Genomic DNA, 26,186 nt, shown 5'->3' with positions numbered 1-26,186 from the left:
GCTTCCCCTCACCATAGATTAGGACTGTGGGAGGGTGCCAAAGACGTCAGCTATTTGTTCTTCTCTCAGATAAGTTGGGAACTGTAAATCAGGCATTACTGTACCTACCACTGTTGGATATTATGCTTTGTTCCATGCCCCTCTGATCTTAGGCCTCAATCTACAGGATGCTGCTAATTTTGCTATGGCTTGATCAAGGAGGCCAGATTCGTTCTGGATGTGGTTTGATTTAGGTTGGATTTCTCACCCAAATTCCTTCCCTCAGTGGCCATATCTTACACATTCTCCAGCCAACTCTCTTCAGCCCCTTTGAACACCTTAGCACAAGAGGTAGGCAACGTTTTTTAGCCGGAGTGCCAAAAAACCCCACAACGTCTACCTTGGAAGGTACCAAAGTGCCGACATGCCAGGGCCCGGAGCAGCTGTTTGCAGCCTCCCGGCTGTAGCCAGCCCAAAGAGCCCAGTCTGCTTGCAGCCTCCAAGTTGCCTGCTGGGAGCAACCTGGGCTCCGTGGCTGGCAGCAGCTGCTTAGAGCCTGGACTGGCGGTGGTGTGCCGAGCAAAATGGCCTTGGGTGCCATGCTCGGCACGCGTGCTGGGGGTTGCTGACCCCTATCTTAGCCCTACACTCTATCAGCATTTTCAGAGATGGATGACAATGCCTGGCTTGTTCAAAGGATTTGGGCACCTAACTCCATGTGGGCGCATTGTAAAGACCAACTTGTATCAAGTCACATGTAGACAATAATGCTGAACAATTAACAGGCTAATTTGTTTCGTATTTATTATCCTAGGTTGCTAAAAGATCAAGAAGACAGATTAAAAAATGAGGCAGCGGAGGTACCAGCACCTCCCCAGAAAAAAAGAGGCTGTTGTAGGTAATCAACAGGATCCCCACCGTGGTCTATGCATACTATTACAACCAGAAAGCATAAAAATAGCTTCATCTTAACCACCATCTCTGTGTCTGACCTTACTGATTTCCCCTCAGGCACTGCAGAGCAAAAGCAGTTATGAGGGAGTGGGCTGCAATCTGTTCTGAATCTGTCTGATTCATGTCTAATCAATTGCTATTATTGCCCATCTCCAGAGTATCTAAGTGCTTAATGTGTTAATTAGGAAACATCAGTTCTTTCATTAAGAGATCAAAACTGTGATCCTTCTCTGCAACTGATGATGCAAAAAGCACAAAGGACCTAGCCAATTTTTCAGAGCCTTAGATGAGTTACTGGAATCAGCAAAGAGCAAAAACCTTTGAGGGTGAAATTCAACTCAGCACAAAGGGCCAACACAAGGCCTGTGTTATCACCAGGAGCTGGAGAATAGTGGTTAATGGTGCTTAGCCCTCTGTCTGGTGGCAAGTTTCACTCTCAATTTGTAAACTGAGAAAATGTGATTCCAAATCAATAGACAGAGAATGTACAGCAGACCATGAACTCATTTTACAGTCATTTCTCTTCAAATTGCACTTTCTAAAGTATACTATCAGTTTAAATTTCTTCACCTGTACATCTAATTTTGTTTTTGCCTGCCTTTCATGTTATACTATGCCTGCAAGTAAGAAAGGATCACTTCCTCTGTACAAAATCGCTATTAAAAACTACAATAAGAAATGCACAGAAAAATTGATAGAAATCACAGGATAAATAATAAAAGTACTTTGGGATGAAGAGCAGCTGAATTATTTTGAATGAAGTGCACTCTAAGAAGCAATGGCTTATGCCTTTATAACAAGCCAGGGAAAGGGAAATTAAGGTGTTGTAAACTGCGTGTATAAACACCCTTGCTTTGTTTTTATTTGTGAAGTGTGTTTTGTACTTGTTGATCTTTGTTTTTAAAAATATGTCTTTAAGTAAAGGCCGGTGAAGGGCTGGAAGTTACAATTTCAGTGCCTGAGACTGTGGGAAATGATCTAGCTCAGATGGGTATGTTTTTGTTATTGCTGTTTCATGTTTCTATTGTGGTGCAGCCTAGATGATTTAGCTAGGTGTGGGTTCATTGTGCAGCTGAAGGAAGATAGATAGTCACGAGTAATATTTCAACACCACCATAAATAAGGTGTATTTCAATATGAGTCTGGTTCTACTTCTCTCTTTTGATTGGAGCACGTGTGCTATTCATAACTCTACCAACCCGGTGAATGATGTCCGCTTTGCACATTGGGTGGGGAGGAATTAATTGGATTCATGCATTTGTTGTCGCTATTGGGGAACACAGCCAATATATTTACAGCAGGCACATCTAAACATGCACATTTACTGCGCAGAAACCAAAATTACTGCACAGTATGGGTTCAGCTACATGTGTACACCTGTACTACACAGTAAATATGGCAACTTGCTCCAACTTGAGTGTAAATTTGATACCTGCATGATGCAGGTATCAAATTTATGCCTGATTACTTACTGCACAGCAATGCACATGTAGATGTCTTACTGCACAGTAATGCTGTGTGTGTGGACTGACTTGAGACTAATTAATGCACTTCAATGCCTGCACATGTAGACACTGGCCTATTCCTGCTTACTGCATAGTAACTTTAAGCCGGCATAAATGCACATGTAGACATGCCCAGTGATACAAAAATGGTATATAAACCAGCCCCCGCTGACCATAGGTAATGTTCTGGCAGTAGTATGAGTGGGGTTGTCCTTTGCCCAGTGACTTGGACTGAGTTCTTCAGGTTCTCAAAGCCCAGTAGTTTGCTTTCTTATCCTTGGGAAAGAACAACCGTGACAGAACCAGACCAGAACTTCAAGGACAGAACAAGACCAGAAATATCTCACCTAGAGCTGACCAGCAAATGAAGACAAAGGCAGATCACGAAAGGAAGTAATGATATGAAATCATAAGAAGTGATAGCTGAGGTAGTACAGTTTGCAAGCTATGGCACAACTTTAAAATTAAAATGGTAGAAGACTAAGAATCAGATCTTTCATGCTAAGAGCTCTGGTGTTTTAGTGATTTCACTGACAAGTTCATTGACACATTTGGGTTAATCACGATTCTAATTTATTTAAAATTACAGGTATATAATAATAGATTACCACTGCCTCCTACAGTGTAGACTTAAATAGACTTGAAATCCCATTCAGCAATGAAAGCAACAAGTCCTCAATAAATACATCAACCAAAACAGACCAGCCATTCAATTCACAGAACCCTTAAGGCTGCATATTTGTATTCTACACTCTGTGGAGAGCTGTGCAGCTACACACAGCTAAAAGCGATCCACCAGAGCTTTCCCTCATCCTAAATTGTGTTTGCACTATGCACAGAAGATGGCGCTTTTTCTTTCTTCAGTCCTATTACTGGTCAGCAACTTTTTATTTGATTTCATTTCCTCTTGCAAGCATTTAAGGTTGCTATTTTTCAGTTCTTCCATTAGATGGTAGCAAATACACCAGTAACAGCCAAAAGCAAACTGTTGTAGCTGTAAAAATGGCACACAGTTAACTTGTATTGGACTCAAAATGTAGATAGGCTTTTTTCTTCTTTCTTTTAATGAAAAGGCAGACAAGAAGCAGCTGTTCTATTTTATTCCTATTGGTTCCAATGGGATAAATTCCAGTTAAAGAGTAGTTTGTTTGCAACCCAAACTTGATAGCACTAAACCTGAAAGCACATTCAATTATAAATAAACACAAAATAGATTTATTACACTGCCCAGCTGAGAGAAATGCTAAGTCTGTAATGACTGTAAATAATGGCAAGTGAGTTGCATTTTTTTTAAATCTCTCACTTTTAATGCCCCAATCTTGCATGCATTTACATACCTATGTAATCCTATTAAAGCCAACGGGACTGCTCAGTGGCATAAAGTTATGCATATGCTCAACTGTTTGGAGAATTATTACAGGGATGTCACCAGTAATAAAGGAACTTCCTACATGAAATTCCATTTCTTAGCAATGCAAAAAATCTTAGAATGCCAGAATAAGGTAGTTGAGTGCCTGAAAGCCAGAGGATTGTGTTGGTCGGGCCTTCAAAGCGAAGCCCAACCAGACTAAAGAGTGCATAGATCCTGACATGTTTTAACCAATCATCACATAAAAGCTATCTAACCTCAGATTTCCACATTTTCTCTCTTTTGCCATTTAACGTGAGCTTGTCATTTGCTGATTAAATATAAGCCAAACTAATAATAGTGCCTAATTCTAAAATAGCGTCTGGAAAACTCAAAACAGCATTACAAAACAGCTTGATATCACAGTGCCAATTTCACAGGTTGTGCAGCTGAGGCACAAAAGAGGTGCCATGACTTACCCAGCAGGCTGTTAGCAGAGCTGTGACTTGGAACTGAGATCTCCTGAATGCCAGTGCAGAGAGCTCTGCTTTGGGGCCACAGAGAGTTCTCTGCATATGTCGTAAGTGGGGGCCCTAAAAGAAGGGAAATCCAAAACCAATAAAATACTTTCCTCTCACAAAGCATAAACTGTAGAACTCACTCCCACAGAAATTGAGGCAAAGAATTTAACAAGCTTAAAAAATGATTGGATAATTGTATAAATACCTGGACTATCGAGTTAATCCAAGACCTCAATAATGGCAGCAAAAAAAAAAAAATTACAGTACATTTAATTTAATGATTATGGGTCCTGCTAATCTCCATGATAAATCAGGATGAGACCTGTGGGACACAGATTGTGACGTTTACCCACTGCAGCATCCTTATATCTTCCTCTAAGCAGCTGGTGCTGGCCACCATCTGAGACACAAAGCCAGGCTCAACTCTCATCCAGTCTATCAGATCCCATATAATTTTAAAAGATTTAACCAGCAGGCACACCAAATAATCTGTGAGTACCAGCCCTCTGCACCTGTTAGGGTGGCCATCACAGAGGACATTCCCGTTTTCTGCTACTCTGTCCTCTATTGATATGAAACCTGGCGCTTTTATGGCCTCTGTTTTTTTCTTCAAGAGAAAAATAGAGGCCATAAAGGCACCGGGTTTTGTATCAATAGGACAGAGAACGACCAGACTACCACCCTTAGCACTTGTGTGGTATTAACGGACATTGCAGGCTGTGCTTTTATACAGAAAGCTATATACTCAGAATTAATTTTTGATTATGGACTGGAAGTAATTCATCACAAGGGCTCATCTGGCTGATCCAATTATGGTACCCTCCTCATGAATCACAAGCAAAAGAGATTCACGCAGGCTGTGATTTTCCAACTTGTAGGTGTAGCCAATTCCCTGAGAGTTTTAAGCAGCAGATAAGGGAAGCTGGTGGGCACTGCCAAATCACAGCAAGGAGGGAGCTCAGGGGCTACGTAGACTAGGAGCGATAAAAACTGGATGCTGTATAGATAGGGATAGCAAAAGTAGTTTGTGCTGACCAGAGGGCTGGTGACCAATAAAGCTGTGGGGCGACTGCACCTGCCAAAAAGCAGAGTGCGGGCGACAGAAGCTTCATACACACTTCCCCTGAATTATGAGGACGGGGTGAGGTGGGCTGAGGACACTCTATAATCCTTCTGAAAAGTGTGTGTGTATATATAGATAGAATATATAGATATCAATCTATAGATATCTATACACACACCCTATAATCCTTCTGAAAAGTGTGTACACACACATATAGATATACACACATACACACACGTACATACATATCTATACACACGTACAGGCATACCTCAGAGATATCGCGGGTTTGGTTCCAGACCACCGCAATAAAGCAAATATCGCAATAAGGCGAGTCACACAAACTTTTTGGTTTCCCAGTGCATATAAAAGTTATGTTTATACTATAGTCTATTAAGTGTGCAATAGCATTATGTCTAAAAAAAAATGTACATACCTTAATTAAAAAATACTTTATTGCTTAAAAAATGCGAAGTGAGCAAATGCTGTTGGAAAAATGGCGCCGATAGACTTGCTCGACGCAGGGTTGCCACAAACCTTCAATTTGTAAAAAACGCAGTATCTGCGAAGCGCAATAAAGCGAGGTATGCCTGTATATATACATACATATATAGACACACGTGTATCTATACATACATATGTCTCTAGCTATACACAGACACGTGCATATATACATACACACACGTCGTAAGGATTATAGGGTGTGTGCATACACATTCATGTACATATCTCCTATAATCCTTCCGAAAAGTTCCCGGGGATGCGATGTAAAAGCTCATGTGACGCACAGAAACACGTCCCGGGGCGCTGACCCTCTCAGACCGACTCTCCACACGACTGTAACGTCCTGCCGCCGCGGCGCGGGGCCCCGTCAGCTTTCCCGCGATGACACCGGTGTGTAGTGCACGCGCGTCCGGGGCCTGAGAGGTTTTTTTAGGCATGTATTTATCTTTAATGCAGCTCCCTTGCCGTTACTGACACTCGCGGCGGGCCCCGCCTCTCCCCCAGCCGGGCCGCGAGCTGCCTACACGGCGCGACGGGGGGGAGGCGGGCCCCGGGCGCTCGGCGGGGGGCGGGGCCTGGGCCCGGAAGCAGGAAGCGCCGCGCCGCGCCGCGCCCCGCCCGGCCGCGGGGGCAGGAGGAGGCGGCGGACGCGGCCGCTGTGCGGCGTGGATGGGTGAGGGGGCGGCGGCCGCGGGCGGGCCGGGGCAGGGCCTGGGGGCAGGAGGGCGGAGCAGCCTCCCCGCAGGCCTCGACTGGTGCCGACCCCGGGGCTGTATGACACCCCCCCGGCACACGTTACATTTACAGCGCGGTCGGGTGGCGCTGTGAATGTAGACGGGCCGCACCTGCCGAGTGGGGGCAGCCACGTAGCTGTCGGGCCAGGAAAAGTCATTCATAGCGCCGTCCAGTCACGCTATAAATGTAGACAGGGTGCACCTGCCGAGTCCGTGGCTGTCTAGCCATGAAAACCCATTTTAGCACAATCAGATAGTTCCATGCGTGTAACTGGGGCGCACCTGCCAAGTTAATAGTTGCCAAGCCATGAAAACCCATTTATAGCATGATCGCATGGCACCATGAATGTAGACAGGCCCCACCAGCTGAGTCATGGCAGACGCGTGGCTGTCCAGCCATGAAAAGGAAGAGCCCGTCTGCCCTCAAAGTAGCGCTTGAGCCACTGAAGACTTGGTGTCTGCAGCATTCATCTGTAGACACCTCTTCAGGCATAAGGGGAAAGAGTAAATGTTTCTCCTTTCCTAAGCGACTGGTCCGTTGCGCCCATGTGCAGGCCAAGGATTAGTTGCTTTCTAGAAAGGTGGGGTTTTTTGCCCCTGAAACAAAAAAAGAAAATAATCACATGGGGAAAGGCTTTTATCTTCCAGCAGATTCATTTTTCCCCTTGTGTTTCTATAGGTGCCTGGAGTACATCTCATAGGCTTCACGTGGCCAAGCCTGTAGAGGTAAAAAGAGGTGTTTGTGATTCAAGGGGTTCCCTTCGAGTGCCACGGCTATGAGAGCTGTCTAGCAATCCAGATGGGGCTGGAGAGAAATTGCACTGGGCACTAGCAAGCTGCTGCTGCTGCTGCTAGGGCAAGGGGGAAAGTGGCTTGTGTGTGGTCGTGTTGCTCTGGCTGTTGTAAGTGGAATGGCTGTAAGCAGCTGCTAGAATAAGCCCTTGAGGTTACAGACCTTTGCATCAAACTCCTGGAGTCCTGCATGAGAGAGACTCAAGCTTGAGTTACTGAGAAGCTAGGTAACTTTTCAGTCTCTTTAGCCAGCCTGTCATTGAGGATCCAGCCAGGCAAACAGACCATCGTTAAAGTTGGTGCAAAACCAATCCACTACTGCCTCTTGCTTACTTTATGAATCAGTGCAGGCGTAGGCAGACCCTGGCACTGGTGCCAGTGTGGCACACAAAGGCATTTTGCTTCGCACATGTGCATCAGAAGAGACAGCAGGGAAGGGGTCGGAGCTGCACTGCCCCAACAAGGATCAGGCCCCTGGTGGCTCCCCGGCCATCTGCCCCAGCACACTAACATCCTACAAGTTGAGGTTGTGGGTGTTTTTGACACTCTGCCCAAAAACATTGCCAACCCCTGAATCACTCTATCATGTGCATAAGAGAGTTGGTAAAGCATCCTAATTTTCTGAAGTCTTGTGTGTGCCAAGTGCTCTCTTGTTTTGTAAAAGGTACCTGCCTTAGAGAGTTTGTAGTCTTCAATCCGACGGTGTGCGTGCTTGCTTCTCAACAGTAGGACTCTGATAGGAAGATGTGCGGCTAGCAGTGAGTCTGCATGATCAGGCCATAAATAGATAAAGGATGGCGGTTGTAATGTGAGGGGAAGGAAAGCAACCTGGCAGTACAGCCATAGTGCATACCTCATTCCATCGGTTTGCTCTTATTTTTTAATTGATGTTACTCTGGTTAGTATTTCTAATTAGGGTTGTTGAGTCTAGTTAATCTCAAAAGCTAACAAACTAGTTTGCAGGTTAATTGTTGAAGAGCCTACAGGATTTTAACACGAAAGCATGATTTCTTGATTTATGGTTGCTGCTGTTTTTGATAGGGGAGGTGTAATTGAAATGAGTTGATATTAGATGTTACGTTTGTATGTTATACAGCCCTTTGGCAGCCTGTCCTTGAGGGAGCAAACTTATCTGTGCTTTTAGCAGACTGGATGTGTTGACAGACTGGTGCAGAGAGTTCATGTATAATAGCTGTGTGTACTCTTCTCACTGTAATAGACTGAGCAGAATCAAAGGAGGAATTTAGCAGGCAGTGTGCTTGATCTGCGCTTGCTGTTGAGTAGCGTTTGCACACCAGCCTTGCTTTTGCTCTAGTTTCCATTTTCAGCCTTGGGTTGGATGCAGCAGGCTAGATTTTTACATGCAGGTCAGGAGCCTGCATGCGGGGCTGGGTGTAATTGCATTTTCTCTCTAAAAAGGCTTTTGGTTGTCTCAGCTTGGGGAAAATCCTTTTATCTACAGCTCAAAAGCAAGAGGTAAGGGAAAATCTCACATTCATTCTCTTCCCTAACCAGTGCAAGGTATTTGCCACTGATTTGTCCCATCTAGTTCCTGGTATCTCTGTAATGATGGGACTTTCATCATTCCAGCTGCCTTTTTGCTTCCTTGCATCTTTCTCTAACCATAACATGTTTAAGTTGCAAGAATTTTCCCTGATGAGAAACTGGTGGGGTGTGGAGGAATAAACTTACTGCCTCGCATCCTGATGCTAATCATAGCTTATGTTACACAGATCTGTTGTCACAAGCTTCCCCATTGAAACTGCACAGGGGGAAATAAGTTGCCAGCAAAAGCCATACTGTGTCTGTCTGGTATTTATGACATGTGTCTCAGTGCGGTACTTAGTTGTGTTGGGTTGCTGTATGCTAACAACCTGGAAGCCAACTTGAAGCTTAACACTAAAAGCCTCTCATGCTTGCAGCTTGCTTTCACATTGCCGGTACCCAGCAGTCAGCTGGCCTTGACATTACATTGCAAGCATTTAAAGTATCAAATCTTGACACCGCCCCCCCCGCCCGCCTCCCCCCCCCAGTTTCCCACTCACACGTCTTTTTAGAAATAACCAAGAAGGATAAGGAATGTACTGAACAAAAGATGAACCTTGTTAAAGTGAATGATTCAAAAGCTATAACCCATGAAAAGAGTACACACGCTCTCTGGCTTGTGTATTGTTGGTGATAACTCCCAATGAGCTTTTAAGGGCCAGATTTTCAACTGAGGTAACTGGATGTAATATATTGATTTCAGTAAATTGGTATCCATTTATACCAGCTTAAAATCCTAGCTGTTTTCCTTTATTATCTGCCTAGTGTCCTTTAATGTCAATGGGGATAGAGCTGCTTTTCTCATCTGGTCACTAGGAGATGTAGAAGCAACTGAGAAGATAAGGGCTGCAGCTAATTTTCCAGATTTAGTTCTTCTGTGTTTGAATAGACTAGCTCTTTGGCAGCAATAAGCCTTAGAGCTCTGCTGAAAAGAAACCTCCTTCTTCACCTTGAGGTATAAACTCTTGTGATTTTCTGGAAGTGATAACCTTGGGCTACCCACATGAGGCTTTTAAAAGGTGGAGGTCCTAACTGTTGATTCTTTCCACAGGGATTGTTCCCTGGAAGCCATGGAGCTTTCAGCCAGCGAACCCAGCATTTATGACAAGCTATCAGAGACCATCGACCTGGTGAGACAGACTGGATACCAATGTGGAATGTCAGAAAAAGCTATCGAGAAGTTTGTCAAGCAGCTCTTGGAGAAAAATGAGCCACAAAGGGGACCCCCACGGTACCCTCATTTGATGGGTCTTTGCAAGGTAAAATGTCTTTCACACATGCACGGGTGGATGACACGGGTGTTTTTTGCCCTCTGTACCTTTGGAGGGCTTGAAGTTCTTCCACTACCTGATGGTGTATTTATCCATGATTTTCTTGATGAGTCTGTCTGATTTTACTATAAATGGCCACTTGTATCTTCCTGCACCTATTCCCCAGTGAGAATGTTTAAACAAAAAGATAAGTTGCCTGCACTTTGGCTCTGTCCCAGTGAATTGAAAGATGAGCTTCCCCTTAAAATGTTTAACAGAATGTGGGGCTAGTTCTCAAGGTTAAGACTCAACCCTGTCAGCACTTGCAATGAACCTCTGATGTCCCAGCATGATTTAATAGCAAGGAAGGGCAGCCTTGGGTCAAAGATCATGAATGAGAATTGAGAGATCTGGGTTCTGTGCCTGGCTCTGTCACAGATCCCTGATATCAAGTTATAGCTCCCTGCATCTGTCTTCAAGCCTGTGGAATGGGTGTGCTGCCAGGATCCTTGATTTCAGGCTCTTGAGGAAAGGAGGGAAGGAGAGCAGCAAAGCAAGGACGTGGACTTCAGAAAAACAGACTCTGACTCGCTCAAGGTACCCATGGGTAGGATCCTCTGGGAAGCCAGTCTAAGGGGGAGAGGAGTCCAAGACAGCTGGCTGTAATTTAAAGAAACCTTGCTAAGAATGCAGGAACAAGCCATCCCGATGTGCAGGAAGACTAGCAAGTATGGCAGAAGACCAGCTCAGCTTAGCTTAGCAGGGATTCCTTCAGTAAACTAAATCACAAAAAAGAAGCTTATAAGAAGTGGAAACTTGGACAAACAACTAGGGAGGAGTATAAGAGTATTGCTCAGTCATGCAGGAATGAAGTCAGAAAGGCCAGAGCACAGTTGGACTTGTGGTTAGCAAGGGATGTAAAGGGTAACAAGAAGGGTTTCCACAAGTATGTGAGTAACAAGAGGAGGACGAGGAAAAGTGTGGGTCCCTTACTGAATGGGGGAAACAACCTAGTAACAGAGGATGCAGAGCAGGCTGAAGTGCCCAGTACACCTCAAGTCTTCACAGATAAGGTCAGCTTCCAGACTGCTGTACCAGGCAGCACAGTCTGGGGAGGAGGTGAGCAGCCAACTGGTTAAAAAAAAAAAAACCCAAAAACCCAGGTTAGGGACTATTTAGAAAAGCTGGACATACACAGATCCATGGGGTTGGATGGGATGCACCTGAGGGTGCTAAAGGAGTTGGTTGACATGATTGCAGAGCCTCTGGCTATCATTTTTGAAAGCTTATGGGGATTGGGAGAGATCCTGGATGACTGGAAAAGGGTTAATCTAGCGCCCATATTTAAGAAAGGGAAAAAGGGGGATCCAGGGAACTACAGACCCATCAGCCTCATCTCAGTCCCTGGAACAATCATGGATCACATTCTCAAGGAATCCATTTCTAAGCACTTGGAGGAAAAGGTGATTAGGAACAGCCAGCATGGATTCACCAAGTCATGCCTGACCAACCTGATTGCCTTCTGTGACTAGATGACTGGCTCTGTAGATGTGGGGAGATCAGTGGATGTGATATACCTTGACTTTAGCAAGGTTTTTGATACGGTCTCCCACAACGTTCTTGAAGGCAAGCTAAGGAAGTATGGGGTGGATAAATGGACTGTAAGGTGGATAGAAAACTGGCTGGATCACTGGACTCAGAGGGTAATAGTCAATGGCTTAATGTCTAGTAGGCAGGCAGTATCAAGTGGAGTGGAAGACCCAGGGCCAGTTTTGTTCAGTGTCTTCATCAAAGACCTGGAAGATGGCATAGAGTGCACCCTCAGCAAGTTATCAGATGACACCAAGTTGTGGGGAGTAGTACATATGCTGGAGGGTAGGGTTAGGATTCAGAGAGACCTAGACAAATTGGAGGACTGGACCAAAAGGGATCTCATGGGGTTCAATAAGGTTCAGAGTCCTGCACTTGGGACAGAACAATCCCGTGCACCAGTACAGGCTGGGGGCTGACTGGCTGGGGAGCAGCTCTGCAGAAAAGGACCTGGGGGTTACAGTGGACAATAAGTTGAATATGAGCCAACAGTGTGCCCTTGTTGCCAAGAAGGCTAATGGCATATTGGGCTGCATTGATAGGTATGTTGCCAGCAGGTCAAGAGAAGTGATTATTCCCCTCTATTAGGCACTGGTGAGGCCACATCTGGAGTACTATGTCAAGTTTTGTGCTCCCCGCTACAGAAAGGATGTGGTTAAGTTGGAGAGAGTCTAGCAAAGGGTAACAAAAATGGTTCAGGGGCTAGGGGACATGACTTGTGAGGAGAGGTTGAGGGAACTGGGCTTATCTAGTCTAGACAAGAGAAGACTGAGAGGGGGTTTAATAGCAGCCTTCAGCTACCTGAAGGGTGGTTCCAAAGAAGATGGAGCGAGACTTTTCTCAGTGGTGGCAGAGGACAGAACAAGGAAGGAGCAAAGGTCTGAAGTTGCAGGAAGGGAAGTTTAAGTTGGATATTAGAAAAAACTCTCTCACTAAGAGGATAGTAAAGCACTGGAACAGGTAACCCAGAAATCTCCATCCTTGGAGGTTCTTAAGATCCAGCTAGACAAAGCTGGGATAATCTAGTTGGGGCTGATCCTGCTTGGAGCAGGGGGTTGGACTAGGTGTGACCACCTGAGGTCCCTTCCAAGCCTCATTTTCTATGATTCTTTGCTTAAAGCTGGGAAAGCGCTTTAAGATCCTTGATTGAAAGCAGCAGTATAGGTACAATATATTACTGGACTGTGGGCAATATTCCATAGGTGAGGTCAAGATGTTTATGATGAGAGATTTCCCATTCAAATTATATGCAGCAATATTTTAATACTGCTTCTGCAACTCTCTTTGAACCACTCTCTTTTGACAAAGAGAGGCAAGGTTTGTCACTCCTAGAAATGCACAAATGCTGTGTAGTTAGGCAGGCGGTCTCATGGTTAGAGCGGAGCATTGGGAATTCCAGTTTCCGTTGCTGGGTTCTTGATTCACCGTGACTTCTAAAAAAAGTCACCTAATCTCTCTGGTTTATTTAGAGCTTAACACAGCTGAGGTATCTCATGCCTACTCCCCCAGTGTTTTGAGGCTTGGATAATGTTTGCAAAGCACTTTAAAAAGCCATGCCTAAGGGGTGCTGTGGAAATGCAAGTTTATTATTTAGCTAGGCAGCAGGAATTCAGGTCAGGACTGTTTTCAGATATTTCTCAGCCCCCTGGCATAGGATATCTCTATTGTTGTGTTTTAAAAATACAACCTTCTGTCTGCCAATATTTTTGTTTGAAGGTAGATTAGTTTCACTTTCATATAGTTCCAATTAATGAAGAAGCTCTAGTTCCCTGAGTTACTAGCATCACTGTTTAAGTGATCCTGAAGATGTGCTTGCTTATAATAGCATAATTAATCATGTCTGTTTTCTTTCACAGGGCCTGCTTATCCTGGGGCTAGTCTTGCTAATTGTGTACTTCATAATCCAGCCATATACCCCTTTGCCACCTGAAACCACTCTCTCCAGAGCCCAAGCTTGGGGCTCCCTCATCGTTCATATCCGGCTCCTGTCTTTGCCCATTGCCAAGAAGTACATGCTGGAGAGTAAGAAAATAATTTCTTTGCTGTAACATGCCAGATACGTTGAAACAGGAAAGACAGTGAACACTAAGTTAAACACTTAACTGTGTATACTGGTTGAATCTTTCTCTTGCCCCCAAATTAACAGATGTTTTACTATGGAGACACCAAAATTGGTCTTATCACTTCCTTCATTTCAGCTAGAGCATGAAATTAGCCCCAATGAAATACCCACAAGCAATTTCCAGTTTACAGGCACAGACTGGGGTGTATTTTTCTCTATTACTTTTTAATCACATATCCCTTCTTGCATGTTCTCTCTTTCTGGCGTTTAACCCTGTGGGACAAAAGTTCAGATTGAAGAAGCAATGTCCCTTTTTTAAGCGTCTGAGTAAAGTTCTCCTATGTTGCCAAGGATAGGGGGACAATGAGGAGCGTGATAGATTTCTTTGTAAATACTGCCTTTTCACTCTTGATTAAGGAAGGGGGGGGTAACTTTGTGAGTCAAAGGCCAGTTGTGGGAAGAGTTTTGAAATTTCAGCACGTGATTCTGATTGACTTAGAAAAAGGAAGCTTACCTTAGTGACGCACTGGGAACAGACTCTGGAAGAACACTGTAGTTTTTGCATGTAGTGTTCTCACTGAAGTCACTTAGAGCTCCTTGCATGGGGTAGCTGGAGCCCTGATCCCATGGTGATGCTGGGGCAGAAAGAACAGCAATGGAAAAGTTTGTGCTGGGTTCTTACCAGAATAGAAGCAGGTTGGTGTACACAAACCCAAACTAATAGGTGGGAAATAGCGTGGGTTCCTGTGCTAATGTTGATAAACTGTTTCCTGAGACTTTGGTAATGGTGATACGAACGTTTTTAATTCTTCTGTTGAAGAAGGTGGCATGATATCGATCATCTCTCCACCCAGCATAAAACAAATACTTAGGTCCTTGCTGCAGTCTAGTTTATATTTAGTTTCAGGGCTTCATTGTGTCAGAGTTCCTTGTTCAGGCTTTGACTTTTCCTGTGGCAGCTAAAAAGGTCACTGTTGAAATGCTAGCTCCCTTCTTGTGTTTTCTCAGAGTGTCTCCCTTTGTTCCACTGGCTTGAGCACTATGATCTAAGCACACTTGGGTGGATCAGGGTATCCCCTTTGTTCACTTCCTGGCTTGCAAACTAAGATTTCTTGGGCCAAAAATAATAAACCTGGGTAGAGGAGAGGCCCTGATTTACATTTGGTATTGATGGGGGTGGTGTACACAAGTCACTAAAATGCCATTGGTGCTAATAAAACATGTCTCTTCCTTTCTGTGGTAAAATGTCCACAGCAGATAATTCTGCACTTCTAATATTTTAACATGGTCTAGAGAAAAGTAGTTAGTTGTGTTAGGCAGAAGTCATGGCAGCGTGGCACCTTATAGGTTAACTTGTTCAGAGAGGTGTGAGCTATGATGACATAGGCTGTAGCCTATGAAAGCTCATGCCTCTCTGAACCTAGTTAGTTTTATACTACCCTGCTTTCTGCTTAAAATGATCTAGTTAGTAAGATGCCACAGTATTTTGTAAACATGCAACTTGTGCATCACAGGTTTTCTCGAGTGGGGAAAGGCTACTGAGGAGCCTTTCCCATTGCTGGGATTGTGAAAAGTCTTGAAGGAAGAGGAGCAGCTTCAGTTTGGTTCCTGTTGAAGTCAACAGCAATTGGCTTCAGGTCCACAGTCTTAATGTGAGAGAGGGCTGAATGGGAGGAGGTTGGGAAGTATCCAAGGGGAATAGGAAATATCTGGGTCTGTGAAGGTGGGAGAGAAGGTTGCTCAGTTCTTATACATTGCCCCAACTCTCTATGGATTTCAGGAACTTGGGGTGGGGAGAAGCCAGAGTGTAGATGTGGGGAGAGGAAGGAAGTAAAGATTGGGGGTGAACCCTTGTGGCTTTGTGGATTTGGAGCATGGTGGGACTGGTGCCTTTTTGGAGGCTTTTTTTTTTTTTAAATGTCATAGCACCCAGTTTCATGGCCTGCAAGAAGAGCGGTGCTGCGGGACCCGCTCTGACTCCTCCCTGCCTGAGAGGTGCTGACTCACTGCTGCCTGGGATCTGGATCACTTAAACATTCCCAGCTTCCACTTTCCTGCTCAGTTGTTCTTTTAATAACATAGTTCACTGTTGTCTTAGTCATGATCTCTATACCATCTAAATAGGACCCATAATAACAGGGAGTGAAGGCTGCTGCTGTGTCAGCATCTGGGCTGCAAACAGAGCCCAGGATGCACCAAAACTGGAGAAAAAAAAGTATAACATTTACCCTGGTTTGACCAAGAGGAAACCCACTGCATTACCTAAAATATTCCTGTCAGGCACTTCCACAGGGAGCCCCAGTGTCTGGGAAATCCTTTCATTTGATGTTTTTATTGCTTCATAACTTCAGTACATTACAGAAATGACTAGCAGCCCTCTTAAACCTCATTTCTTATGGATTGCTTGACTTAACAAGTAGAAGAGCAGCCAGGAGAGGGAGAGTAGCAGTATGTGTGAATCTGAAGCATACTAGTGCCAAGGAAGAGGAATCATTTAGGGTCATTACGTGGCACGAACTTGAAGAATGGGAGGGGATACAAGCTACATATGAGGAAATGCCATGAGAGCTGTCAAACTGAGAGATCACCCAGCACAGCAGTGGAAGTAGTTTCCCTTAACATTTATCACTAGACTTGTTGACATACTAGGACATACTGTGCAGGCTTTGCACTGGCAAAGGAGGAAGGAAGGCTCAGTGTTTTATGCACTGGAGTAGGCTTTGGTGGGGTGAAGGGATCTGGGTTTGGTTGCTGGCTGTGCCATGGTTTCCTTGTGTTATCTCAGGCAACGCACTTATTCCCGTGGGCCAAGTTCCCCTGTCTCAAACTGGGGATAATCATCTCCACCCTTTGCCTGTCTTGTCTTTTTTGCTTGCAGGCTGTTTAGGTTGGCAATGTGTCTTAGTATGGGTGTGTCCACTGCCTGTTACAGTGGACCTCTTCATTAGGACCTCTAGGTGCTATTCCAGGGCTATCAAACTCATCCCATACCCTGTGCTGGATCTGTGGGGCCAGCAACAGTAGCAGCAGGACTGGTGGTCTCAGACCAAGTGACCATACGCTCTGGCAGTGGCGGGGCAGTAGGCTGTGGGGCTGTGTGTTTGACACCTTTGGGCTACTGAAATAATAATTTGGTGGTGCAGCAGATAAGCCAGTGGTTCTTTTCCCTGCCAGTTTTCTGGTTTGGAAGGCTGTTGGATGTCTTACAGGTTAGACTTGCAACATGTCCTGATGACAAACACCATGTTCTCACTGTTCCAACTTTATCACCCTGCATCCTGCAAGCGGTCATAGTGCTGAGTTTGTTGTGCCACTTGTTTTTGTGACTGTAAATTATGATGGTCTTAAAGGCAAAAATAAGGTGTTTGCTGCAGAGTGGTATAAAAGGAGAAGTTATGTGGAGAGACAGCAAAAAAAAAATGTTGAAAGCAAGAGAGACAGAAACCAAACAAGGGCCCAGTTCTGCAAAGCCAGCTTCCTTCTTTAATGTAAAGGTGGGTAGAGTGAGTTCATTTCCGAGAAGACTACTAATGACATGCAGAGCCCTTCTTGCCTGGACACGGGCTCAAATCCCACATGTCGATGTCTGAAAGCAGTCCTTCACTGATCCAAGGCAGGTATGACTGTCTCCTGCATGGACACGACATGTTTACTTTGGATTAATTTGACTTTAGGTTAAAAACAGGGCAGACTTACAATCCACAGCTTTACTCCACCGTGAGTCACTGTGATAAAGTTACCTTCAGAAAGCAAGGGCTGACTGTACACCAGTGTAAACTTCATTTCTGTACTAGTTGGGTGTCTGCATCCCTAGTCACCCTCACCTTGGTGGGCAGCTGTTTGCTTAATGTAAACCAGTTCTTCTACCACCCAGCAATCAAGCAGCTGGGTTGTGTGAGCTGATCATGTGTCTGCTCATTACCATAGAGTAAGTTTATTACAGAGTAATGCCGGTGTTTATTACTGTGAAGAGCAGCATCAACTCCAGCAGCGTAGTAAACACAGCAGCACTTCCTATCCTGTGTAACCTTTAATTTCAATACAGAGGCCACCCATGATGGTGCCTGTGAGGATGGTAGGGTCTGCATTTGTCTACCAAAAATGAGACTGAGTGCACAGACACATGACAGTGCCTGATGGGTTGTTTGCAGGGCTGGACGCAAATTTAAGTTTCCTTTTCATGTGTACCCTTTCCTCACCACCCCACACCCTCAAGTCCCAAGTTATGTCCTCACCCTCCTTAACTTATGTCTGTCTGACTTACTCAAAGATGTTTTCCCAGTGTTGGCAGCTGAAGTCCCATTGGTTGGGTAAAAGTTCTGCAGAAATGTGTTTTGCATTTTCTCTAATTGAGCCAACGGGTTTATACAGCAAATGTGCGAGCGAGCGAGTACCGGCCCTTGGTCACATTGCACTTCCCGTGAAGCAAAGAAGAAGTCTGCCCAGCACAAGACGGCTGGATCGATTGGGTAGACTTGGCTCAGGACCCCTATGTAGCACATGTTCTCAGGAGCTTGACAGGAGAGCTCTAGGGCCTGGGTTGTTTTGTTATCTGTATTGAGACCAAATAATGTGAAGAAAAAAAAAATCATACGGGGTAAAGGGCAGCTACGTACATGGTGGGTGAGGGGGGTTAGTCCATTTCAAAGGGGAAAGATTGTAGGTAGGTAGGGTGCTGGACCAGACCTTGACTGCCTTATGATCCTTGCTCTGTAATAGGTTTCTTGTGTCACCTTGAGCAGGTTTCTTAAACTGTCTTCTCATATTGAAGAGCACTGCCCTGTTTTGCAAGAGCGTTATGAAGATAAATGTGGTGAAGGCTGTGGGGCGGTCAGATTTTACCGGGGCCATGTATGTACTCTAAACAGAAAGCTGCTTTGCACAGGGACTTTTTGGCCCCAATGTCACTATGAAGAATATGATATCAAGTAGCTAGACAGACTGACCAGCTGGATCTCCTTTGGATCCTTTCCTCTATTCCCATCAAAATAAATGCATGTTTCTGGCATTCCTATTCTTTAAATGTGAATTTAAGTAGCAGACTGACAGCCCTGAATAGCTTAACTCCTGCCAGTAAAGAGATGTAGAACAGGCAATGGCAATACCTGCTTTCTGCACACTAGCCTCATGTCTGCCCTGGAGGGAACACTCCCAGGGGAACTGGATAGCCCCTCATCCATGGCCTACTCTGTCCTTGGTCACTCTACTGAGGTTGCCAACGAGAGGGCTAGTTAGGGTCAACATTTTAATGACATGGACCTCTGAGAAGTGGGCTGAGACCCTAGAAACTCACTTCACATTGAGCTCCGGACACCGTTCATGTGTTACAAGCTTTCCATCACAACTTGCCATGGCTGGATTTGAACTAGTAAACTGGAAGGGTGAGAGTCTATCACCTGCATTCTGTCTCCAAAGCCACCCAGTTTGCCATGACAGCTTTATGTCTGGGCATGTATTTCCTGCTTTACATTTTGATCATCACACTAAAATGTAAAGTGCAGTGCTTATTTCCAGTCCTTTCTTTTTCCCTTAAGAACCATCAGGTTTTTTTCCTGAATTATTTTGACACGGCCAAAGAGTGTTTTCTTTTTTTTTTTCCTGTTTCAAATTCTAAGCCTCAGGAAATTGCTATTGAAAATCTCAGGGGTTATTATCTGTGTTCAAAGTAATGGGGAGGCTAGTTTTACTCATTTATCAGCAGGTTCACCACCAGCTACTCCTTTTAACAGATCTTGTATCTACGTGTCATGTGATGGTAAAGCAGCCTCCCTTGAAATAAGAGGGAAGTCCTGCATTGCTGCTATCACGGTAAAATAACCTCCTAATCCTGTTTTTGGTGCATCAGATGTGAAGGGGATTCTGCCCAGATTAGGAGGAGGAGCAATACTTACATAAGGAGTTAGTGTCGTGGAGCAACAGACTTCTGTGGTGCTGTGGGAATGTCCTGGGGTGAGAGAGCAGTGAGCCTTTCTCTTCCTCCTACCCTTCTGCCCTCTCAGGCATTTCTGCAGCCCTTTGGTTAAGAAATACAGTTTCAGTTCACTTGCCTACATATCTGAAGTGAATCAGGACTTGAACCCTAGTCTCCCTTGGCCCAGGCCTCCGAACTGTCCTGCTCTACCCCCTGGATTGTCCTTCCTCTCTACCATCTCCCACAACTTGGTGAGAGAGAGAGTGATGATTTTCCTTTTGACCCCCAGCAAAAAGCGTCTGCTGCATAGGGACCCTTTTTCTTTGCCGCTTCATAACAGGAAGATAAGCTATTAGACGAGATTAGCAGGAACCATAGGGCTGTACACAAGGTCCCCTCTGAATCCTGTTGTAGCTGCCAGTTGATCTGAACTTCATTGTAAACAACCCTTGCGCAGTATAACCTGAGACCTAATAACAGATGCACATGTTGGCTCATGTAAAGACAAAAAAGTCAGTCTGGCTTAGTGGGGAAGGGCGGTGTAGATTGGGTTTTATACAAAGCTTTGCAGCTTTGCTTTGGCTCACATTCAGGCAGTGGTTTGTTTATTTGAAATTGCTGACAGTAAACTAGCTCCAGATAATTGTGGGAACCTGGAATGCAGAAAACTTTCTTTGTTTTTTGCATTTTGAAGACTCCAGAGTGTGTGTGTGTGTGTGTGTGTATTTTCTCTCTTCCTTCAGAGCCAGCAATTTGTGCATTCATTGCCGAAGGTTTTCATGGAAAGCCACAGATGTGCCACACCTATACATAACACCCACCTCTTGAGGACGTTAAGCTTAACACATATTTTGGGATCCCTAGATGTAGCAGAAGTGCCCAGTGCTGGCATCCTGTTTGTGTTGGGCATCAGAATTGTGCCGCTCACCTTGGAGGGCATCTGCTTATAATTGTAGGTGCAGGTTTCGTGAAAGGTCTTCCAGCCAACCAGATGCCCACCTGTCAGCGGATCGGTCAGTGTAGATTTACTCAGGGTATTAGGGTCGTTTCTTAACTTGAATAATGATTTCACTATTCATGTTAAGTCAGAGACTTTATTTCTCCACTTTTAGTTGGATCAGAATGATTATCCGTTCTCTCTCTCTAAAGGTGAAAGTCATACTGCAGTTACTTGACCAGCCGTTCCCCATTACTAAAATGTGCAAGCTGGCGATGGCTCATAGCAGTGAATTCTGCCCATGACAAGCAGTTTCCCCATGGTTGATGCTATGAAAACAGCTTTGAAGATGCTTCTTCTTTCAAGTTTAAATAAGTCCCACTTACCCCAAACAGTAGGGGTAGTGGATGAGAGAGAGGGGAGAGGATTGTGTGTGTTAGGGCGAGGAGCATCTTTTCTGTGCGTCTGTATAGTGACTAGCACATCAGGATCCTGGTCCTTGATTGGTGCCACCAGAATAAAAATACTGCTACCATAACATTCACAGCAGTGTTTATGGACTGCTCTGAACTCATCCAAAGTCTCAAACAGCAGCATAGTACATATTCTTGTTTTGAGATGATGTTATACATGAATAAGGTGCTTACTCACCTGATTGAGGAAAAATAGTAATTGCAATGTAGGTGTTTTTACCTAGGGAAGAATACTGGCCACAGTCCTGCCCATATCATGGGTGATTTTGAACATGTTGTTTCAGCTCACTGGTTTTAGTTTTCAGGAGTGAGAACCTTTTCTTATCTCCAAGCCTACATTTGTTAATTAATGTCTACAAAGCACTGGGAGATTCCTGGACCTTTTTCTTTCTTACCTTTTTTTTTATAGCTCGTTTACATCTAGCTGGATCCCAAAGCACTTTGTGGGCAAGCCCCATCCTGTTTTGCATCACGTGAAGAGACAGCACAATAAAAACACCACTAACAAATAGTAATAAAAAGCAAGTGAGCTACTTGGGGGTAGGAATAATTGCAACCATCTAACATGGCAGTTGCTTGGTCCCATCTCGGAAGCAACAGCAGATGGAAGATGAGACTACAATGTCTGTCAAACAGAAGCCAAATGCAATCAAGTGCTGTCGGGGCTGGTTAAAGGAACCAAGAGACGGTTTTTTTGTTCAGCCTTGCTTAGTCTTGGCCCAGAAGTGGGGTGCCTAGCAACACCAAGACAAGGTCTTCAGCTGACTTAATGAAGCTGTTGTTTAACTTAGTAGCCTGCCCCAGATAAAGCAGCCTGATTATAAAAGACTTTGACCATTTGGCAGCAGGGGAGCAGCAATGAATGCTACCGCTGCTCCCCTGTCACCAAATTTTCGGACAATGGGGCTGGATGACATAGCTCTGTGGGCCGGGGGTTAAGCACCCTTGCACGGAACCATAGCAGTTTTGCCAGGCTCTGAGAAATAGCACTGCAGTGGTGAGGTCTGCGTGTGTATGAGAGAGAGAGAGGTGACCAGAGTCCTGAATTTTGGTGTGATCGTTCTACATGCTTACTCAGATGTGTGTTCGCTTATTAACAGTGCATCAAGAAGCCACATTTTTTGTGGTGGTTGCTAGGGTTGGCACTCAACTCCCACCTGGGTGGACCTTGAGGTAAATAAAGAGTTAATGGGATTAAATACTGCATGACCATATCCGTGCAATAGAGAGGGGAGGAGAGGTGCTGATGGGCTGGAAGGCGAGAATGAAAAATCATGGGATTGCTGCTAGCATGCTTCCTGTGCTCGAGCCCTGCAAAATGTGTATACGCTGCTAATTGCTACAGAAAGGGGTGCAGAACTCAGCATGCAGAGGTATGGGACAGCTCCCAGGGTTGGGGTAGGCCAAGGGTCGAGTGCTGGGCTTTAGAATATAGTTGGTCAGTGCACAGAGGCTTGAGGACATCTTCAGGGTCAGCCCTAACGGTCAGCGTAGACGTAGTTTTGCAGCATGCTGATTGATCGGGTGTCTTATTAAAAGATCTGCTTCAGACCTTCAATGCGTTTTTTTAGAATCGCTGCAAGAGTTACAACTGAAATTCTGGCAGGCGTTACTTGATCAAATGGCATGACCACAGTGGTCTTCTGGCCTTTGAAGTTTATGGCCAGAACCTGTATCCCTTTCTTAATAAACCTTTCCACTGACTTCAGTGAAAAGCCCAATGTGGAAAGGGACTGAAGATGTGAATAAGAGTTAGTAGCAACCTCAAGGTATCTATTAAAGACTGTTTGAAATATTCCCCCTTGTCCAGGGTTCTCTGTAAGGCTGTTTTTAAGGGGCTGTAATTTAAACAGATGTATACCTCTACACAGGCATTAAACCTACGTGATTTCTTCTTCTCCATCTCATTTGTGCCTAAAAATCTATAAATTCTTATTTGACTATCGCGGCTGCAGGCTAGATGAGTCACTGCTGTGCCTGTAAGTTCTGCCTTGAATCTGATTTCACCTTTGAATTGTCTTGGGGAAAAATTAGTCACGCTCAGCCCAGACTCAGATCTCTGATGTTAATCTGATGATCCGCCCAGATGAGAACTGTTCTGGTGCTTTTTGACAATGCATTAAATATCCGGTGGATATAAAAATAAAAGGCAACATTGGATGGCAGTTAGTGGAAACATTTGCAGTCAGACTGATCATTGCAATTGGGGAAATGGAGTACCTCTGCGTAGGGCACTAAAGAGTCCTTTAAAAGTCTGATCTAAAGCTCAGTGATGTCAGCAAATCTCCCTATTGACTCCAGTATTCCCAGTACTGCTCCTCGAGTGCACTTGGGGACACTTACTGGTGAAGACGTTCTAGTCTACTTAGGACTTCTTCAGAGGGAGAGAGGCAAAGGGTTTTTGATTATATATTTTATTGGACCAATTGTACAGTTGGGAGAGATGTTTGACAAGCTTTTAGGTACAGAGTATTCTTCCTTGGGTATGAGTAAATATCCAGGGATCAAAAAAAAACCCATAGGGAAAAAACCAACAGAGCAGCACACGGGCAACGTGCGCTGCTGAACACCAGTACCAGGCTTCCCAGAGCCGCACCGCGGTTACCAGCTAAACGCATTGAAGGTCTGAAGCAGGATCACTGTTGCTGCAGCCCTGGGAAGCCCCCAGAGCCCCAGTTAAGGCCTCCCCCTCTGCCCCCAGGGTAACTCTCCACGTACCAAACGTGCACGTGGCACGGACATTCCCCAGGGCATGTAGCTGCAGCGCATGGTGCACCGCTGCTACTTGTCCCCAAGGAACCAAATGTCTGCACTCATCTGGACCCGGCCTTGTGTCCAAAAGCTTGTCTAACATCTCTCCCAACTATACAGTTGGTCCAATAAAATATATTCCCAAAAACTTCTTGCTGCTTGCACACTTCCTTGACCACTCCAACCCTGTTCAGGGAGAAGAGGCAGGAAACGTATACCAGGTTGTGAGGATTTTCTTCTTTAAGTTTTCACAGTTAAGCCTGCCTGATGTCTTAGCCCTAAAGGAAACTGTCAGTGACTTTGGAGAGCCAGGATGTGATGCGAAGCCCATTGCAGTCTCTGGGAATCTTTCCATCGACTCTGGAACAGGTTTTAGAAAACGGTCACTAGTATTGTTGGCGGGGTGTGGGGATGGACATCTCTGTACCCTGGTGTAATGTACACTTTTTTATCTACTGGTATAAATTACATGGAGCTCAGGAATGGATAGACTGCCAGTTATCCTGGGATAGGCAGGCAGCTATTACTGCACCTCGCTAATAGATGGGGAGGAAGTCTGTAATTTCCTGTTTGCTTTCATCAAATGAGATGGACACTTGTAACTATTTCAGGAGTAATTCTCTACTGTATTGAACGGCGTAACCCTGATTTAGGGGTTGGTGTAATCTGTCTATTCCTTGTACTGGAATAACATTGATTACACCATAAACATTATCTGCCTGTCTGTCCCCCGAGTCTTGCTGCCAAGATCCTTGTGCATTTCATAGAAGCTCTTTGAGGCAAGCTGGTGTAGAGGTCAGCCAGTGAAGTGTGTCAGCCTTTTAACATTTTATGCACCTAGAATATTTAAATTCTTCAGCACTTAAGCATCTGGGGTATAATGAGCTAGTTCCACTTCACACACATTTTCAGCAGTATACTGGAAATGAGGGTTGTCTGCATCTCTCCAAGTCTTGGGGGAGAGCAGGTGCTTTGCAGGGTGCCTGGGCTTGATGACTTACCTTGAGCATCACCGCCTGCTCTTGCTAATCAGCATGGGGCCTTTGCTGAATAGGATGTCTTGATGAGGGAGATCCTGCTCTTTCTGTCAGGTTAGTGTCAGCAGGCTCCCACTAGCTTTGTTGGCTTGGGACAGGGGCAGGGCTTGACATTCAGATCCAGCTGTTCCTCTGCTTTACCTGTGGCTGGTTAGGGTATTACATCTTGCATGGTGTCAGGGTTGATGATAGTTCTACATATTACAGATTTCTATAGCATGGTTTGGATAGGGATGATCTGGTCTCAGGCAGGGAGTTGAACTAGATGACCCCTGAAAGTCCCTTCCAGCCCTACTTCTGTATGATTCTGTGACAGCAACAGCAGAGCCAAGGCCTATTAACTCCCTTTTCTAGTTTCCAATCCAGCTGTCTGCAAACCAGCACTTGACAGTTTGCACACTCAGATGCACCTGTGGGTTTAAAGGCAGTTATTTGTAGTAGCAAAAGGGCAGACAAAAATTGGAGATTGTGAAAACGTCAAAAGGGAGGGGAGGTCATTTTAAGCTGATCATAACAGGAAAAATATTTGTTTCACATAGTGGAAATTATGGCCCTAAACCCTTATACTTAATCATTGAAACATTTAAAGGGAAATGCCCATATATTTGTCTATTCTACAGTAGGATCTTGGAGTTAAGTCGTGGACCCAGGGGCCTGATGTACCTACCATGATAGGTGGTGGGCACGGCATGCTGGTTGCCATTCTATGAAAAGAAGGCCATGTGAACATGGTGCTGGGGGAAGCTAGTTACAACTGAACCAGCACCCCAAAATGTAATGTGTGTTTGTACACACTGATACTACAACTGCTCTCCCTTGTCATCAGGCTGTACAGGAATGAATTAAGGCAATGCCTATAGCATTACATTTTAATACAAATGGATGTAGCGTAGTAGTAACGGCTGTGTTGCTCTGAAAGCTTACCCTCCTAAATCTACAAACTGATCACACACGCAGCATGCTACACTGCAAGCCCAAATAGTCCCCCAGGGTGTCTGGGCAGGGTGATAATGTAAAAGGAATGTAGGGGTGTAATCAAAAAGGAGGAAAGGAATACACTGCGAGGCGCCTGCTCCAGTCCCCGGTGTGCGCTTGTACGTACATCATCCTCCCTGCTACACACAATCTATTCTCCCTCCATCACTCCCTCCTTCCACATAGAGCCCCAGCCCTCCTCTCCCATCGCACTTTTCATGCCAGTCACACACATTCTGATACCAACCTCCACAA

At 45.0% G+C, this 26,186-nt stretch overlaps 2 protein-coding genes and 1 long non-coding RNA gene across 9 annotated transcripts in view; 2 read left to right on the top strand and 1 right to left on the bottom strand.

Moving 5' to 3' along the window:
- The window catches only part of RAB44 (RAB44, member RAS oncogene family), a 35,161-nt gene extending 32,999 nt beyond the window's left edge, over positions 1-2,162 (top strand). Inside the window, exon 15 of the mRNA XM_090026311.1 lies at positions 794-2,162. Coding sequence (XP_089882437.1) covers positions 794-881 — 88 coding nt within the window. The 3' untranslated portion in view covers positions 882-2,162. The remainder of the gene's footprint in view (positions 1-793) is intronic.
- The window catches only part of LOC149853869 (uncharacterized), a 64,087-nt gene extending 57,663 nt beyond the window's left edge, over positions 1-6,424 (bottom strand). The window contains exons 1-3 of one of the 3 annotated variants that reach the window (XR_016439032.1): positions 5,807-6,424; positions 4,266-4,379; positions 3,001-3,432 (exon numbers count right to left, since the gene is read on the bottom strand). This is a non-coding gene — a long non-coding RNA (uncharacterized LOC149853869). Of the gene's footprint in view, positions 1-3,000; positions 3,433-4,265; positions 4,380-5,806 lie in introns of those variants that run through there. The other 2 variants (XR_016439030.1, XR_016439031.1) reach the window with 2 other exon arrangements.
- Positions 6,425-6,455: 31 nt separating this feature from the next.
- The window catches only part of C13H6orf89 (chromosome 13 C6orf89 homolog), a 31,747-nt gene continuing 12,016 nt past the window's right edge, over positions 6,456-26,186 (top strand). The window contains exons 1-4 of one of the 5 annotated variants that reach the window (XM_090026456.1): positions 6,470-6,547; positions 7,288-7,334; positions 9,997-10,204; positions 13,642-13,807. In XM_090026456.1, the coding sequence (XP_089882582.1) occupies positions 10,016-10,204; positions 13,642-13,807 (355 nt within the window). In that variant the 5' untranslated portion in view covers positions 6,470-6,547; positions 7,288-7,334; positions 9,997-10,015. The other 4 variants (XM_090026455.1, XM_090026457.1, XM_090026454.1 and 1 more) reach the window with 4 other exon arrangements.

This window comes from Crocodylus siamensis, chromosome 13, assembly GCF_052110815.1.
Source record: "Crocodylus siamensis isolate JL-2025a chromosome 13, ASM5211081v1, whole genome shotgun sequence".
In the NCBI taxonomy this organism is placed as follows: Eukaryota; Metazoa; Chordata; order Crocodylia; family Crocodylidae; genus Crocodylus; species Crocodylus siamensis.
This window is presented reverse-complemented; position numbering and strand designations above follow the sequence as displayed.